The sequence below is a fragment of the Balaenoptera physalus genome (genome assembly GCF_965194825.1).
Source record: "Balaenoptera physalus genome assembly, chromosome: 2".
Taxonomy (NCBI): domain Eukaryota; kingdom Metazoa; phylum Chordata; class Mammalia; order Artiodactyla; family Balaenopteridae; genus Balaenoptera; species Balaenoptera physalus.
The window spans coordinates 173039763-173058112 of NC_138883.1; the positions used below are offsets into that span (position 1 = coordinate 173039763).

An 18350-nucleotide genomic window follows, 5' to 3' on the forward strand; every position below is an offset into this window, starting at 1 on the left:
TATTAAGTTTCTTTATTAATTATTAAATTATTAATTTAATAATTATTAAATTATTAAGTTTACAGAACCTTAAGTGGTAAAAGTTCAAGTGAAATGTGATGGAGCAGGCCAGGCACCGAGGGAAAGAGGCCTATTACAGATTTTTACACAACCCAGAGCACTTATGAAGGCCTTCACGGGGTGTCCCAATTCGCTTATTATACTGGAATGTTATCACATTGGTAATAATCAACAACATGGGTGAGTGTTCAGAATCCTATTGTTAATCAGAGCAAAATTTTCCATTTTAGTAAGATTTAACAGGGCAAATTTTCTGTGTCTTTTGGGATAACTGAGGTGTGAGATTGCTAAAAATTTATGCAGAAGAAAAACCACTCCATGAAGATCAGAACCAAAAAACTGGGGGTGGGCGAGAGCCCTCTTATATACATATATTTAATACACTAATGTTTGAAGTGTGGGGAAACTATATTTTTTATAGGGACAGGAGCTAGATTAAAATTGTTGTTACTGAAAGCCAATGTCGCCACCCAACACTTATTTTAGGAAGAAAAATATGACTTTTGTATAAATTTCGAATCTGCGGTCTAAAACAAATCATATAAGTGAAGTAAAGTCTCTTCTGTGTTTTTTTGTTTGTTGTTAACCCAGCTTTGTTTTTGGGGGGGAAAAGGCAGAAAAGCTTACTTAGTTTGGGTACCGGCTGCGTGTCCCAAAACTGGTATCTGTGTTTGGCAGCCTCATCAATGTTCCTGGCGGGGCCCTGGCATGCGGATAACAGCTCCATTGCCCTCTGGATATCCTGCAACTTCTGCATTGGAATGGTGGGATTCTACAACAGCAAAGACACACAGACACAAAATATGAGGAAGCTGCCGCTGCTCCCAAACCTGGGGCAGGTCCACGTGCACCTGCACTGGAGACTATACAGCGTTCGCTGGAGAAACGCACAATCCTCCTCTATGCCTGGCCCTTGGGCTCAAGTATGCTAACGTATTAAAATACAAGCAAACGTATTGGGTTAAAGGCAACAACAGTCCTATAGCTTCAGTGGGGCTCTGACAGTCTGGGAACTCTCAAGCAAACCGAAGCACTCTCTGCTTCAGTTTCCCACCCATCTGCAAAGGGTCCTCGGTCCTCACCATTGACTACTCATGTGGGCGGAGCAGCAGAGAGGAGTGCCGTGCCATGCAAATGTTACTATCACACAGCAGCCGGTCAGACTCCAGCCTTGGCTTCGCTGTTGGGGTTAATGCTCGGCAGGAGCAACGTGGGGACAAGGGAAATAACTTCTAGAATGGAAACCAGGCAGACAAGGGAAATTTTAGTTCATAAAAAGAAAGAAAGAAATCTGAACGTAGTGCTGGGCTGGGAAGGAAGTTCATCAGGAAAGGACTCTCTGAGGATGCCTTCTCCTGGACCACACCCTGCCCTCTCCCAATTCTGATGCTCCTCCAGAGACAGCGACGGTGAGCAGTTTCCTCTGTGAATTCAGATCTTCTGCAACCATAAAAGCCTTTTCTCCCCAACCCAAGAGTAGGAAATAATCTCCCTTTTAAGTAATACATATCCTCAGTCTATAAAATTGACAATGCCTTTAAATACTAAAGTTCCTTCCTCAAAGCCAATATTCCTGTCATCTCTGAAGATCCCGCACCTCTTTTTTTTTTTTTTTTTTTTGGGAAATCCCTCATGGAAAATGAGACTGTAATTGAAATGAGCAAGTGGCATGTAGGACTGAATATGGAAATCAGTGAGGTTTGTTCAACATGTGAAATTATCGATTAGTTTTAGAATTTTGATGCCATACAAAGAATGCTCTTCACTGTGGGTTCAGAATTGGTTAGAAGGCGTCTCAGAGTCTTCGGTATCCCTGTATGTCAACACCATGGGCACCAAGGAGAGGTACCATCGACCCTCAATGGTTTATTAACAGCAGCTCTGGACTTCTGTTCCGTTTTGACTCTGAAGTCTGTGGTCTGGAGCAAATCTTTTAATCTGGGAAGCTTGCTTGTTTGACCCAGTACAAAACAGGGTTTATTTAATACAGACCATCCTGTGGTGGCTTTACTCACTGGGTCCCCTTAAGATTCTTGCCCCTAAAATGATTCCAAGAAACAAAGTGCTGGAGTCTAACCAGAGGTAGCTTGAAGTCTTAACGTCTCCTCTTGGAAGTCTAACAGCACCACCCAGGACTGCCACAAATTTTGTAAGCCGTTTATCTTACATTTTGATTGATGTCTGAATCATCAGGTTCATATATACCAATGACACATACTAATTTAACAAAATAATTTTGTTGTTCTAATATACTGTATCTTTATATTTCTCTTGTTTGGGCCTCTTTTGAACCTCCCACACAAAAGTAACTGATTTTTAGCAAAATGAAATTTACATTCACTTGAACCCTCAAGAGTACAATCAACTAGGAGACCTGCAACTTACATAAGGTGAGAGCACAGCATATTTCAACTAGTAATGCTTGAACATGCACCTGTTTATCTTAAAATAGGCCAAGTAGAACCCAGTCTTACAAAAATATACCTACAGTATCTGCACCGAATTTGCCACGGTAACCCTTCTTTCCTGCTATTTGAGTTAAATCCTCTAACAGGACTATATCAAACTCCAACCCTTTTGTAACAAACATGCATCAGCATCTTTGTTCCAAAGGAGCCAATGATGGTACCCCGTCTGCATGAAGAAGCCTTCAGAGTGCTTTCTGCCTTGGCAGGTTGACCAGCAGTCTTTACATGAAATCACCATTCATGAAATAGTCATATTCCAATGCTCACTATTAAATGCTTTCGTTTTTTATTGAAGTTAGGTTGATTCACAATATTATATTAGCTTCAGGTGTACAATATAGTGAGTCAATATTTTTATAGATGACACTCAGAGTAGATTCAAGTAAGTACAACTTTCAAATCCATAGCGACAGAGCAGTAAGGAAAACTCAGCTATGATAAAGTCTTAAACCTATCCAATCACCTACCACAGCAGCACCAGATGGGGTGTTCGGAAAGGTGAGAATGTGTATTGACCCCGCATTAGCCTCCCACTATCATATTCTGGTGTAAGAGTCAGACACGCCTCTTTTCCTCCATATCTGCTCCTTGGGAAATACTAATCACCAACTGTACTCTTTGCCCATTATTTTCCAATTTAATACCTTGGAAAAAATGGTCAAGTCCTTCATCACTAAGAAGTGTACAAGAACCCAAATATCATTTTATTTTGGTTCCTGAGCGTAGACCACAATATTCTCTAAACTGAAGAATCTCTAAAGGTCACTGTAATTGACGGTGTTAATGTAGAGCTGGCATCAGTTTCAGGGAAAGGAGCCGCAGTTTTTAAAATGCAGTGAAAAGCCCAAATTAAAACAATTTTGACTTAGTCTTCATGAAAAAAGAAAAGAATTTCTCTACCATATCATGGTAGCAGTTCCTCCTGCCTTGCCTGGCTGTAGTTTCTTTTTCTTCTTTTTTTTTTTAATTCCAACCACCCACTCATTTTATTTTTTAATTTTTAAAAATTTATAGAAGTATAGTTGATTTACAATGTTGTGTTAATTCCTGCTGTACAGCAAAGTGACTCAGTTATACATATATGTATTTTTTTTTCATATTCTTTTCCATTGTGGTTTGTCACAGGATATTGAATATAGTTCCCTGCGCTATACAGTAGGACTTTGTTGTTTACCCATCCTACATATACTAGTTTGCCTCTGCTAATCCCAAATTCCCATTCTGTAGTTTCTTATAAGTGACCAGAGGCAGGGGAAGGGCCCTAAATCACCAGGGGTACAGGGCTGGGCAGCAGCTGATGGTGATGACAGAAAGAATAAGGAGATGGTCACAGCTGCATGTAAATAACACCACATTTGTCTGATGAAGCAACGATGAGAAATGGAAAAGATATGTTGCCAGCTTACGGTGCACCTTACATGAGTTACCTTGGAACTTATGTCTGTGGACAGACTATTTATTACCAGAGAAGCAAGTTGAAAAGCTAGTGAGGGAAACTGCACTTTCTTCTCACCCCACATAAGGCAATCAGGGAAAAATTGGGGCAAGGAATTTTCCTTCTCAGTGATTCCTGGTCCTTATGTGTAAAACAGGTAACAACGACAACAAAACTACCTGCAAGACTCACTCAACGTCGTAAGATGTAAAGTTTGTGCAAGAAAAAAAACTGAGACCCCACAAAACTGGCATAATGGTAACAACTGCCATGTATACACTGTGCTTCACAGCAGAGGTCCCACCCCCAGGGCCACGGACTAGTGCCGGTCCGAGGCCTGTTAGGAATTGGGCTGCACAGCAGGAGGTGAGTGGCGGGCGAGTGAGAGAAGCTTCATCTGTATTTATAGCCACTCCCCATCGCTCATGTTACCGCCTGAGCTCCGCCTCCTGTCAGCATTATGGTGAGCTGTATAATTATTTTATTATATATTACAATGTAATAATAATAGAAATAAAGTGCACAATAAGTGTAATGCGCTTGAATCATCCCGAAACCATCCCCCCCGCCCTGGTCCGTGGAAAAACCGTCTTCCACGAAACCGGTCCCTGGTGCCGAATAGGTTGGGGACCTCTGCTTTACATGGTATAAAAGCCATGTTATAAAGATGGTCTGATTGTGACCTCATTAACAGCCTATGAGCTGGGGAGGAGGCATGTCCCCAAGTTGCAGATGAAATGAGCTTAAGGAGGGGCAGAGCCTGGCAAAGGCTCACAGCCTGAGAGCTTTGGGGCAGGACTGAGCTCCTGCCATGATACCATGCACTACCCAACTTACTTGGAGCTACAACAATCAGATAGCCTCTGCTTTGTTATACTTCTAACTCTACCCCTTTTCACTGTGAGTTTCTGGCATCGAGGGCTCTGTGTTTCCTTGGGCCCAGCACACAAGGTCTCTGTTCACAGCCAGGATGATGCGTGGCCCCAGGGAAGTGGCGCCTGGCATCGGCATCTCCAGAAGCATACAAAGATGCAGGGCCCAGCAAGACCACTTCTGGTTTGGTCCAAAATGGGTTACTTCCTACCCTTGGCAATAGAATTAAGAATGGCCGCTGCAGACTGGTCCAAGGCAAAGTCAACGTGAGACTTACCCATGGTTGCTCCTGCTGAAACCTGCTGCAAGATGGTGCTGTGCTATTCAGGTAATTAGACACCCAGAAAAATGAAAATGTGAATATCTTCTGAACAAAAGGGAATCAAATATTAAGCGTAACTACAAAAAAAAAACCCTAAAAACCAGAAACAAAAACCTAACAAGGTCACGGTGAGACTTTCTTCTATGACTACAACCTACGTACTAATTCACTGAGAAAGGGGGGATGTGGGCAGAATACACACACACACAGAAGCCCAGCACGGACCTCTTAGTCTTCTGGGTGCCAGCGTCAGTTCTGGGAAGGCTGTAAATACCCTGCTGTGGCCACGCAGCACACAGTCACGGCAACACCCTAACTACACCTCTGACCCAACAGGGCGCTCGCCTAAGCTGCCCGGACCCGCTTTCACACGCATGGGGCACCAGGGAGGTTAAAATAAAGCATGGTTCTCACTTTTGAAGGCGGCTGAATTTTAATCTCCTGGGAATCAGATGCCGAGTCTGACTTGGTGCCTCCGGAATTCGGTTTCTCCTTTTTTCTCTTCTGTTTCTTCTTTTTCTTTTTGGCACCCAAATCACCTCCGGGACTTCTGTTAGGAAATTCACAGGGTTTGTAAAAACAACAACAGGTCATTATGTAAAATCTGAATTGCATGAAATTAATCATTTAGGAAAAACACATGTTATACACAGGAGGGAAAAACTACGTTAGGACGTGCAATATTCTGATTGATAAAAAATATATATATTTTCAGATGACCAAAATATATATTTTTCATCTGTATTTGGTCTTGATCCATGGCTCCTGGGTCACAGCTTCCAAAACCCTTGGAGTTTCCTAAAAGATTAGAACTTAAAGGTGTCCCTTATGTCATGTAAAGGAGGTCACTTCTGGAAGCACCTAAGGATGGGGGCAGGTCGCCAGGGGAGCCAACCCTGTGATTAGAGGGTTGGAATTTTCAATCTCACCTCCCTGGGGCTGGAAGTTGAATCGAACACCAATGGCCAATGATGTAATCAATCATGCCTATGTAAGGAAGCCTCCATAAAAACCCAACAGGATGGGGGTTCAGAGAGCTTCCAGGTTGGTGATTTCTCTCCACGTGGAGATTTGGGGACAGTGGCGCCTGGAGAGGACATGGAAGCTCTGCGCCCCTTCCCCATACCTTGCCCTGTGCATCTCTTCTATCTGGCTGTTTCTGAGTTACATCCTTTTATAATAAACAGGTGATCTAGAAAGTAAATGTTTCTCTGAGTTCTGTGAGCTGCTCTAGCAAATTGACCGAACCTAAGGAGGGGGGGTCTTAGGAACCTCTAGTCTGTAGCCCGGTCAGAAGCACATGTGACAACCTGGGTTTATGCCTTGGAGGGGTCGGGGGGGATAGTCTCATGGGACTGAGCCCCTAACCTGTGGGATCTGATGTTGTCTCTGCGTAGACGGTGTCAGAACTGAGATGAATTTCAGGACACCCAGCTGGCGTCTGAGAATTGCTTGGGGCTATGTGGGAACCCTCCACCCCTACCTCCCCACTGGAACTGGGTCCAGGAACTCAGAAGAATATTAGTCTACGCTCAGTCATCCTGCAGGGTGCTTAGATGTCATTTAAGCAGGAAAACTGTAGCAATAAACTCTATTTTATCACCAAAGTCAAATAGCTTTCACAGGTATCACTGCTCCACTAACTTACTTTTTAATCAGCCTTTTCAGGGAGAGATACATGTCGTAAAATATTCCATTATAAACATCTCTTGGGCACAACAAACCACGAATCTTGACACAAGAGAACCAAAGAAAGGGCATCTCTGCTGGGGGTGGCACTTTTTCTAATAAAGATTTTTATTAGAAGGATTAACAATAAAAAAAACTCTACAAGGAAAAAAATAAGTTCACTGGTAAAACATTTGTTTGGAACCCTTGTCATCTTAGAGCTGTAATCTTCTGAAAGAGAAAAAGAGACACAAGGAGATTTAAAATTTCTCTTTCTTTGGGCCTACTCTCCCACAGTATTCCCAGAAGGTAAATTCAAATTTCGAGTCAGAGATTATTATTGCATTATCCCCTGATGCAGGGAAAAGTGATGGAAATAAGCAATTCTGTTCTATTGTTCTTAATTAGCTCTATCTGTTCCTATTTTCTTTCTTGAATTTTTACCTAATTATCAAATACATATTCATTATATAAGACACAAATGTCATTAATTAACAGCCTTATAACAGGGTCCCTCAAAGGCAGCCAATAGTTCTTCTGGTATAAATTCTTCTAAAATAGTCTTTCTTCTCTAAGCATGCCTTCGTTTTTACTACGAGTAAGTTTTCAACAAAAATTGAATCTTAAACACACTATTTTGAAACCTGGCTTTTTTTCTCCTTCCACTTAACAAATGTGTCTTGGATTTCTTTCTTTCCATGTCAGGATATATTGAGCTACCTCATTTCTTTTTAGCAACTGGGTAGCATTCCATTGTGTTAGTATATCATATTTTATGTAACCACTCCTATATAAAATATGCTGCTGCAAAAAAATACTCTGGTAATTACATCTTTGTGCATTCATGCTAGTATGTCCAAAGGTGGAAATGTGAGGTCAGAGGGCATGCACATTTTTAGTTTCAGTGGATAGTTAAGCCTGCTTTACTAATTACTATTCCAGTTTCCACTATACCAACAGTAAATCAGTTTCTGGTTCTGAATACAAGGAGCTCGGAAGTCACCACTCCATCCCAGCAGACTGAAAAATCAACGGTTCTTCTGAGATCCCTAAGGGAGGGAGGCAAGGACACAGGACAAACTGCTGCCCCCAAGATTGGAGAGACAGCTTCTGGGAGCAGAGACTCACGCGTGGAAACCTCCATGGGAGCCGGCGCTCAGGCAGGAACCCCTGGACCGCGATTCACAGAGCCCTGGAGGCTACATGTGGACAAGCCCGGGAGTTACGAGCCCAGTCACAGGGGTCTCCCACGCTTGTGTGAGTTTTACCCCCAGGAGCGCAGTCAGGTTCCCACAGCAGAGAGCGAGAAAAATCCCCTCGTGCTTCTGGTAGAGGAAGGGGAAGAGGAGTCATTTCTGAAATCGGCCAGACGTTCTGTGCTGCTCAACAAGGCCTGTCCTCGGCAGAAACTAGTCAACCAGAGCCTAAGCAGCTGGGCTACGGTCAGAGCGTAACTAATCTGGGGGAAAGAAATACCTGGCTCCAGCCCCCGTTAGCCATCTGCTCACTTCTGTGACCTCACGGTCCAGGGGCGCAGGCTCACTAAAAGCCTGAGGCCGGATCACAGGACCCTGCAATGCCTCCCGCCCCACACGCCTCACCACCGCATGACCAAAGGCCTACTTACAGCAGCTCCTTTCACCCAGGACATCACGTCTGGCTATCAAGAAAAAACTGCAAGGCATTCCAAAAGGCCAAAAACGCGGTTGGAAAAGATACAGCAAGCATCAGAGCCAGACGTGGCAGAGACGGTGGAATGATCGGGCCTGGGATTTGAAACAACTATGATTAATATGCTAAGGGCTCAAATGGACAAAGTAGACAGCGTACGAGAACAGACGGGCAATGTAAGCAGAGATGGAAATCCTAAGAAAGAACCGAGAAGAATCAAAAACGCTACGACAGAAATGAAGACTGTCTTTGACGGGCTTATTAGTAGACTGGACGTGGCTAAGGAAAGAATCTCTGAGCTTGAGGATATAGCAGTGGAAACCTCAGAGACCCCCCTAAACCTGAAAAGCAAAGAGAAGAAAGATGGAAAAAACAGAACAGAACGCCTGAGGACTGTGGGAAAACTACGGAGAATATAATATATGTGTAAATGGGAGCACCAGAAGGAGAAGAGAAAGAATCAGGAGAAATACTTGAAACAATAATGACTGGAGATTTCCCCAGGTCAACAGCAGGGGCTGACCCACAGGTCCAAGAAGCTCAGAGAACACCAAACAAGATGTTGGTGCCCAACATGCCCACAAAATGGCACCTTGGCAAATCATTTTCAAACTACAGAAAATCAAAGCTGAAAGGAGCCAGAGACGAAAAATTACCTTACCTGTAGAAGAATAAAGGACCGAACAGTAAATGAGAACAGCAATTTCCCTACATCTTTGCCAGCACTGAAATATAACCATTCTTTTTCATACCTGACAATCTGATAGGTAGAAAAACATTTCACTGTAGACTTAATGTTCCTTTAGTTAACCAGGGGTGAGGCTATATATCTTTTTTTTTTTAAATAAATTTATTTATTTTATTTATTTATTTTTGGCTGCATTGGGTCTTTGTTGCTGTGCGTGGGCCTTCTCTAGTTGTGTGAGCCAGGGCTACTCTTCAGTGCGGTGTGTGGGCTTCTCACAGCAGTGGCTTCTCTTGTTGTGGAGCACGGGCTCTAGGTGCACGGGCTTCAGTAGTTGTGGCGCATGGGCTCAGTAGTTGTGGCTCGCGGGCTCTAGAGCACAGGCTCAGCAGTTGTGGCGCACGGGCTTAGTTGCTCCGCAGCATGTGGGGTCTTCCCGGACCAGGGATTGAACCCGTGTTCCCTGCATTGGCAGGCGGATTCTCAACCACTGCGCCACCAGAGAAGCCCTACATATCTTTTTATATGTTTAGAGACCATTTATATTTTTCCACGAATAGCTCATTCATATTCTTTTTCCATTAGCCATCTTAAAAAAAAATGATTTGTAGGTGCCCTTTATAAAAGCATGGATAGAACTTGTCATTTATTAAGAATTTTTACTTTGTGTACTTTAATCTCATTTAATCCTCACAACAGGCCTATGAGAGATACTACCCTCTGCTTATATTCCATTGCCTAGTTTGTTGTCTACTGTTTAGACTGTAAATACTTTACACAGTTTAGTTTTTAGCATTCCACTTAACTTATGGTATTTTTTCCTGTACAGACACTTAAAAATTTTATGGGGTCTAATATTTAAAATTTTTCCCTTGTGGCTTTTTGGCTTTTAAATCTTGCTTAGAAAGTCTTCTCAATTCCAAAATTACATAAGTGTCCTTCTATAACTTTTTCTCTTTTAGCTTTATGACTTTTGGGGAAAAATATTTAGCTTTCTAATTCATTTGGAATAAAATACATAGAATGTGAAGACCTGTATTCCTACTTTTCAAAAATATGTTTCAAATACAAGAAAGCCCCATTATAACATAGCTTGTTATTACAGGGGTCACACTGTAGCGCCCAAACACTAACAAGCAGATATAATAAGAGAGGCGGAAGTGCCTACTCATTGGATACAATTGCATGGCAAGGTCTACTTGTTGCCAGACGCTGCTCCAGGTGCAAGCGGTTTCGAAACATGTCTGCCAATTCTCTGATGCTTCTCCCATGGAGAGGTGGGGGTCTCTGTCCCTCCTCTTGAGTCTCGGCAGGCTCGTCACTTGCTCGTAACCAGTGTAAGTGACACCACATGACTTCTGAGACTAGGTCACAAAAGACCACGCAGTTTCCACATGGCTCCCTTGGGATGCTCAGGTCTGGGGGCAGCCAGGAGCCACGTAAGAGGTCTGACTGCCCTGAGACCACCCACTGCAGCCACGGGAGGGAGCCCTCATGAATGCCCAGCGTGGTCAAGTCTGCAGAAGACTCCAGCCCAAGGCAACATCTGTCTATAAATGCACAAGAGACCCTCGATGAGGAATTGCCTTTCCCAACCTCTTCACCCACGGGATCTGCAAGCCTGATAAAGCAACGTTGTTTTGTGTCACCAGGCCTGTAACAATGTTGCATGCAGCAATAAAAACTCAGCCAGAAACGGTGGGGTGTGAAAGTGGATGGCTGCTGTAACAAAAACCCAAAACACACGGCCCTGGCTTTCAGACCAGGTGGAAAGACCCTGCGGCGACTGTAAGCAAAAGCCTGACGGTCTCAAGGAGGCTGGCGGTGAGGGCTTGGGAAAATAAAGGAAATGATATGGGAAGATCGACGGAAGGGGACCCTCGTTACGTAGTAGAGGAATGTTTATAAAAGTGCTGCCAGAGATAGCGTGGGAAATAGAAAAAGGACCTAATGAGCATGGAAATCTAAAACGATTTCTGGGCAGATGGCTGAAACTGTGCTGGCTTCTCCCAGCCGTCCTCTAAGAAAATGAGAGCAGGGAGAGATTAGCTCAAGATTGAGCTGCTCAGCAGCTGAGAGGAAGTTAGAGAGTACATGAACCCAGGCAGGACTTGCTAGACTCAAAATTAAACTGCCCCTCATCCCCAGCATCTCCGGAAGGCAAAGGCTGCACATATTAAGAAATGGTCTCAGGACAGAAAGTCAAACCTGGATGGAGCTGTGGCCAGGACCTCAGAAAGATGCAAGGTGGTGCTCCACAGACCATTCCAAACAGACAAAACGCCCTCTCGGTTTCTGAAGGATGTGCCTCTTCTATTCGCTCTCTAAACAGTACGGCTTCTAAATCTTCCAGACGTTCAACCTCACATAAAGACCAAGGTAGAGAAAAGCTCATCTTGAAGAAGAGATTGGTGGGTGTGGCTTTTGTACAGTACAGTGGATTATACCAGGGGTCCGCAACCCCCGGGCCGTAGACTGGTACCCGTCTGCAGCCTGTTGGGAACCGGGCCACACGGCTGGAGGAGAGCGGCGGGTGAGCGAGTGAAGCTTCATCTGCCGCTCCCCATCGCTTGCATTGCCGCCTGACCCATCCCCCCACCCCTCCCCGTCCGTGGAAAAACTGTCTTCCATGAAACTGGTCCATGGTGCCAAAAAGGTTGGGGGCCACTGGATTATACATTGAAACAGGAAGTCCAGTACATTTTTTAAAGAATTACACCAGCTTGAAAGAGACAGAGCAGGACAGAACGCAAAGAGGCCTTTGGACCCTCAGCCTTTTACAGGCAGGAAGCAGACAGAGAAGGTCACTCACTCAGATGCAAAGTCATCTTTTCTTTTGGAAGGAGGATTTAAAGGGCAGAACCCAGAGCCCAAGGGACGGAGGCCAGAGCCATGGAGAGCAGCTCCTGAAGATTAGGACTGAACTCAAACCAAGGGACTGGCGACAGGTTCCTGGTTGGATTTCAGAACTGCTATGGACCACTGGCTGTGCTGTGCCACTTCCCCCTTTTTGAATGGAAGCCACCACCGTGGCTCCCCTATATCTGTCCGTCCTTCCACAACGGGCGTGTGGGGAGCAGACAACATACCTGCTCAGTTCACGGGTACTGAGATGGACTCTGAGGGCCCCCATCTACCTAGACTTGGTTTAGATGATGAGGTCCTGCACTTCAAGCCTGAGCCTCATATATAAGCCAAAACGCGGTATGATTTGCGGGAGAGCCTCAGAGAGGGTAAATGTGTTCTACCTGGGGGAGCACATGCATCCTTTTAATGGCCAGAAGATGGACTGTGGTAGCTTTCAATACATCCTCACATTTTTTAGGACTCCTCCCAATGAACGATGGAATCTAGCTCCCCTCCCCTCGAACGTGGACGGGCTTGTGACTCACAACCAATCATTCACAACAGACGTGTCAATATATGACTTCCCAGTCTAGGCGAGAAGCTCCCACCCACTGCTAGAGATGCGCCTGCTGGTGAGGCCACGTGGCTGGGCTCTAGTCAACAGTCAGCGTGGACGGACAGTCACGTGAGTGAGTCCCCCTGGGCGCCCACTGCAGGGGCGCCTACAGCTGACTGCAGCCTCAGCTGAAATCTGACTGTGACCCCATGAGACCCCCAGCCAGAACTCCCTCCAGCCATGCCCTTTCCAAATTCCTAACCCACAGCATCTGTGAGCCTAATAAAATGGTTGCTGGCTTATTAAACAGCAAGTTACTGGAACATAAAGATACAGCAATGAACGAAGCAACGTCCTGTCCTATGGAGCATATATTCTTAAGGCAACAGACAACACACAGATGGGAGGCTTATGGGAAATTAAACGAGGCGGAGCCTGCGCATTGTGCAGCTTAGCGTCTGGCGTGGAGTAAGCCACTCAGTGACTGATAGGTACTGTTATTACTACACATTTACGCATGCTGTTTCCTCTGCCAGGACACCCTTCTCTCCTTCATTTCCTGGCGGATTGCTTTTCGTTCAAGATTTACGCCAAGACAATAGACACGTGAAAGGATGCTCCACATTGCTAATCATTAGAGAAATGCAAATCAAAACTACAATGAGGTATCACCTCACACCAGTCAGAAAGGCCATCATCACAAAATCTACAAACAATAAATGCTGGAGAGGGTGTGGAGAAAAGGAAACCCTCCTACACTGTTGGTGGGAATGTAAGTTGGTGCAGCCACTGTGGAAGACAGTATGGAGGTTTCTCAGAAAAATAAAAATAGAGTTGCCATATGATCCAGCAATCCCACTCCTGGGCATATATCCAGACAAAACTATAATTCAAAAAAGATACACGTACCCCTACGTTCATAGCAGCACTCTTCATGATAGCCAATATGTGGAAACAACCTAAATGTCCATCGACAGATGAATAAAGAAGATGTGGTATTCCATATATACAATGGAGTACTACTCAGCCATAAAAAAGAATTAAATAAATGCCATTTGCAGCAACATGAATGGACCTAGAGATTATCATACTAAGTGAAGTAAGTCAGAAAGAGAAAGACAAATACCATATGACATCACTTATATGTGTAATCTCAAATATGACACAAATGAACTTACCTATGAAACAGAAACAGAATCACGGACATAGAGAACAGACACGTGGTTGCCAAGGGGGAGGGGGCTGGGGGAGGGGTGGAGTTGGAGTTTGGGGTGAGCAGATGTGAGCTTTTATATATAGAATGGATAAACAACAAGGTCCTACTATATAGCACAGAGAACTATATTAAATATCCTGTGATAAACCATAATGGAAAAGAAAAAAAAAGAATGTATATGTATATATGTATAACTGAATCACTTTTTTGTACAGCAGAAATTCACACAACATTGTAAATCAACTATACTTAAAAAAAAAAAAAAGATTTGGGCCAAGAATCACCTCTTCCGAGAACCCTTCTTGCTGCTTTCTAACCTGAAGTAGGTGCTCCTAACTCAGTGACCCTTCTGCCCTCTGAGTACCCTCCCATCTAGCACACTCAAAAGCCGGTGCTCTTACCTCTTTCCCCACTAGAGTGTAAGCTCCCTAAGAACAGAAGGTCTCCCATTTCTTTAAAAAACGTGTGAAATAATAGAGAAAATATACATTGGTCTTTGACCCCAGTCCCTGGCACAGAGCTCCTAAAACCCTTGGAATTTCCTGGGAGCGAGCAGTGTCTTTTGCTCCAGTGAGGTGCCTCTGCGTGGGCTCCTGGATGGTCACAACAAAGACCAAGCCATGATCAGAAGCTTGAAATTTTCAGCTCCGTCCCCAGTTCTCCAGAGAGGGGAGAGGGGCTGGGAATGCAGTTAATGATCGATCATAAGCCTTCATAAAAGTCCCCAGAAGTGCAGGGTTCAGAGAGCTTCCAGGTTGGTGAACACGTGGAGGTGTTGGGAGGGAGGTGCCCGGACAGGGCATGGGCACCCGTCCCCCGCACACCTCGCCCATCTGGGTGTTCATCTGTATCCTTTACCACGTTCTTTCACAATCAACTGGTGAACGGTAAAAAGTGTTTTCCTGAGTTCTGTGGATTCAAATTAATCGAATCCGAGGAGGGGTTCTTAGGCAACTCCAATTTGTAGCTGGTCGGTCAGAAGCACAGGTGACAACCTGGACTGAGGATTGGCATCTGAAGCGGGGAGGGGGCAGTCTGGCGGGACTGAGCCCTCAACCTGTGGGATGTGACGCCGCCTCCAGGCAGACAGTGTCAGAATCGAGTTATATGGTAGGACCCCAGCCCGTGCTAGCGCTGCAGGAATGCTCGGTGTGGGGAGCCCCCGACACCTGGTGTCCGAAGCGCTGAGGGTGACAGCAGTGACAGTCAGGAGGACACAGAAGGAGAACTGGGGTTTTCCTACTCAGGTAAACACTGTCTGTGCTCACCGACATTTCTGAATTCCCCTCCTGTGGACGTTCCAGAAGATGACGCATACACTCCGCATCCCACCCCCTCCCCAAGTGAGAAAGGTAGGCCCGAGCAGGCTGAGCCAATGGCAGCTGAGGCGCTGGAACAGGTCCTGCTCCCAGGTGAGAGCACGTGAGGGCCGCCACACCTTCGTCTTTGCTGACTTCCCCTCCCAGCGAGCCCCAGAGCCTTGTCAAGATGACGCATCGGGAGGGGACGGGCCTCCGTCAGCTGGGGCCCGAGAGGCCTCTGAGAAGTAGAGGTCCCCACGTGCTGCAGGTAGTGCCGGGGGAGACCAGGTTTTGCTGACTTAGCGTGACAGAGCTGTGGGCTTGGTCTTCGCCACTCAGAGGATCCCAAGGGCCAGCCTCATCACCCAAAATCTAGGTCACAGACAGACGCTTCTTTCTGGCAGTTTCTCATGCGTTAAAATCAGAAAACTTCCTGAGTTAAAGTAATTCATTCCTCTGTAGAGTCAAAGCATGAAAGCCATGTTCAATAGTGAGAAAAAGTGTTTAAAAGACAAGCGCATGAGCTATCGATTCGTGTTTCCCTGTTCTCCCTAATCCTGGAATAGAAACTAGTGCTCATTTTTGGAGATACGAGAAGACCCCGCCAAGTGGCACCCTCGTGGTCTAAAAACAGTAATGCGTTCCCGCCCCCAAATGAGCAGTTTGTTTCCATCAGTAGAATCAAATCTGTACTATATATTGTGATGTTTATGTTTAAAATCATCTAGTAGTTAAGGACTTCCATAAATATCTGACTAGCAATTGGGCTTAAACAAACATATCACAGCCAGATACCAGAGCTAGAAATATGCCATGGATGGTACGGTTTTGTACATTCTCTGATTTGGGAGTCTGACTATTTCGGGTTTTCCTCCCTCAGTGTTCCCAGGGTTGGCACCTCATAAAGTGGTGAACTTGCTGTGCTGTGCTTATGTGATTTATGTGCGCATTCGTGTCAGTGTGTGCAGGGTACAGAAGAAAGCTATTCCTATGTGTATCCCTAAGATCGCTAATGTTTTAATGCCTGACACTAGTAGGTTTTTATAACAAATGTTTGTTGAATGAATGAATAATTCTTGGGGTAGCTCCAATCACACACTGCCAGGAAGTAGAATATCTCTGAAAGCTACAATTCCCCCAACCTCCATGGTAAAGTTGATTGCAGCCTATTATCATGTATTTACTGCGCCATCTACTATGTACTGTGTTGGGTGCAGGGGAAGGGTGGAAGAGGTCTAGCCTCAAAGAGACTGGACTTTGGGAATCAGAGCTGACAGGCATACCACTAGTCCCTCACTAGGACAACTGTAACCAAAAAAGATAATAACAAGTGTTGGCGAGGATGTGGAGAACCTGGAACCCTCACACACTGCTGGTGGGAATGGAAAATGGTGCAGGCGCTTTGGAAAACAGCGTGGCAGTTCCTCAAAATGCTAAACAAAGATTTACCACATGACTCAGCAGTTCCACTCCTAGGTCTATGACTAAGAGAAACGAAAATATTTGTGCACACAGACACTTGTATACAAATGTTCATAGCAACATTCTTCATAACTGCCAAAAAGTATAAACCACCAATATCCATCAACTGATGAATGAATAAAGAAAATGTGGCATATCCATATAATAAATATTATTCAGCAATTAAAAAATTGTAAACAAAAGAAAGTATTGATACAAGCAACAACATGGACAAGCTGTGAAAACATTACACTGAATGAAAGAAGCCAGTCACAAAGGGCCATACACTGTATGACTCCATGTATATGAAATGCTCAGAATAGGCAAATCTAGAGAGAGAAAGTAGATCGGTGGTTGGTGTCAGGGGCTGGGAGGATGAGGAGGGATGCGGGGTTTCAGTCTGGGGTGACGAAAATGTTCTAAAATTGATTGGGGTGATAGTTGTACAACTCTGTGACTATACTGAAAGCCACTGGATTGTACACTTTAAATGGGTGAATCACAGGGTATGTGGACTATATCTCATCAAAGCTGTTGCAAAAGTGGCAGGTGAAATTCCTGTCCCCGGGGGGTGATAAGATGCTGCAAAGGGCTCAGGATAATAGAGGAAAATCCCAGCTCAAGAAAATTCTTCTTCAAAATCTGAGGAAGAAAAAGATTCAGACTCTAAGTGCCTGAGGCTGATTACTGAATCCCAGACGTTTAACCATGGAAATCATGCAGCCCTTTTACAAAGCTCTCTTGGCTCTTTAAGAACAGAAGTTCCATTTCCCACCTCCCCAAGAATTCGTACAAAAAATCCATAAGGAAAAGCCTCTCCATTTTGCTACCCCAGGAAGGAAAGATACTTCCGTCTGTGCCTAAAGAGAATCTTTGGCACATTCAAACCCCAAGTGTAAACCAACAAACTCCTCGTCGGCCACGGAAATGTCAAACTAAATTTAATAAGCACATCCAGGAAATCTCTTCAAAGATATATTCAGGGATTCTGCAGACAGGACTTAATGGAATGAGCAAAGTAACACATTTTACAGGAAACTGTAAACGTTTTACAGTTGCCCCAGGAGAAACAAGTGAGAGAGAGACCGCCAGCTGCCCACAAAGATCCATCCCCGCTTCGTCCGGGAGCTCACAGCGTGTCAGCGAGACCACACTTCCCCACTGCTGGCAGTCAGGTACGGCCATGTGACCGAGTCCCAGCCAGCGGGATGGGAGTGGAAGCGGGCCTGCCACCTCCTGCTGGCCCAGAGAGGCTGCCGGGGTGCTCCTCCACGCTCTCCCTCCCCCGGGCCGACGGAAGGCAGGTGTAGGATGAGACAGTAGAGGACGGCAGAGCCACGTGACAGCAGAAGGCAGCCTCTGATGGACAGGATAAAGGGAAGTTCCCCTGCCGTCCACCTGAACACCTGTCTGGGACTGTCCCATCAATACGGAAAAAAACTGGGACTTCCCTGGTGGTCCAGTGGTTAAGACTTGGCGCTTCCAATGCAGGGGGTGTGGGTTCCATTCCTGGTCGGGGAACTAAGATCCCACATGCCGCATGGCGTGGCCAAAAAAAAAAAGGAAAGAACTTCCATCGTGTTGAGCAATGACACCATAGGGTCACCATAGGGTCCACCATAGGGTTACAGCAGCTTAGCCTGTCATAACTAATACATTAATTTTAAGAGCTCGATTCACAGTATGTGAACCCCAAAGATAAGAAAAATTTTAGATTTCACAGGATTCCACCAGAGAGATCACTTAGCTCCTCCCCACAAGGACCATTAGTAGTTTGATATTATAAT

The 18350-nt window shown here is 45.1% G+C and overlaps 1 protein-coding gene across 3 annotated transcripts in view; it reads right to left on the reverse strand.

Annotated features, from left to right (window-relative positions):
• The window catches only part of NMT2 (N-myristoyltransferase 2), a 55630-nt gene that overhangs the window by 22117 nt on the left and 15163 nt on the right, over positions 1-18350 (reverse strand). For all 3 annotated transcript variants that reach the window (XM_082452894.1, XM_082452893.1, XM_082452895.1), the window contains exons 2-3: positions 5573-5708; positions 688-832 (exon numbers count right to left, since the gene is read on the reverse strand). In XM_082452894.1, coding sequence (XP_082309020.1) covers positions 688-832; positions 5573-5708 — 281 coding nt within the window. The remainder of the gene's footprint in view (positions 1-687; positions 833-5572; positions 5709-18350) is intronic.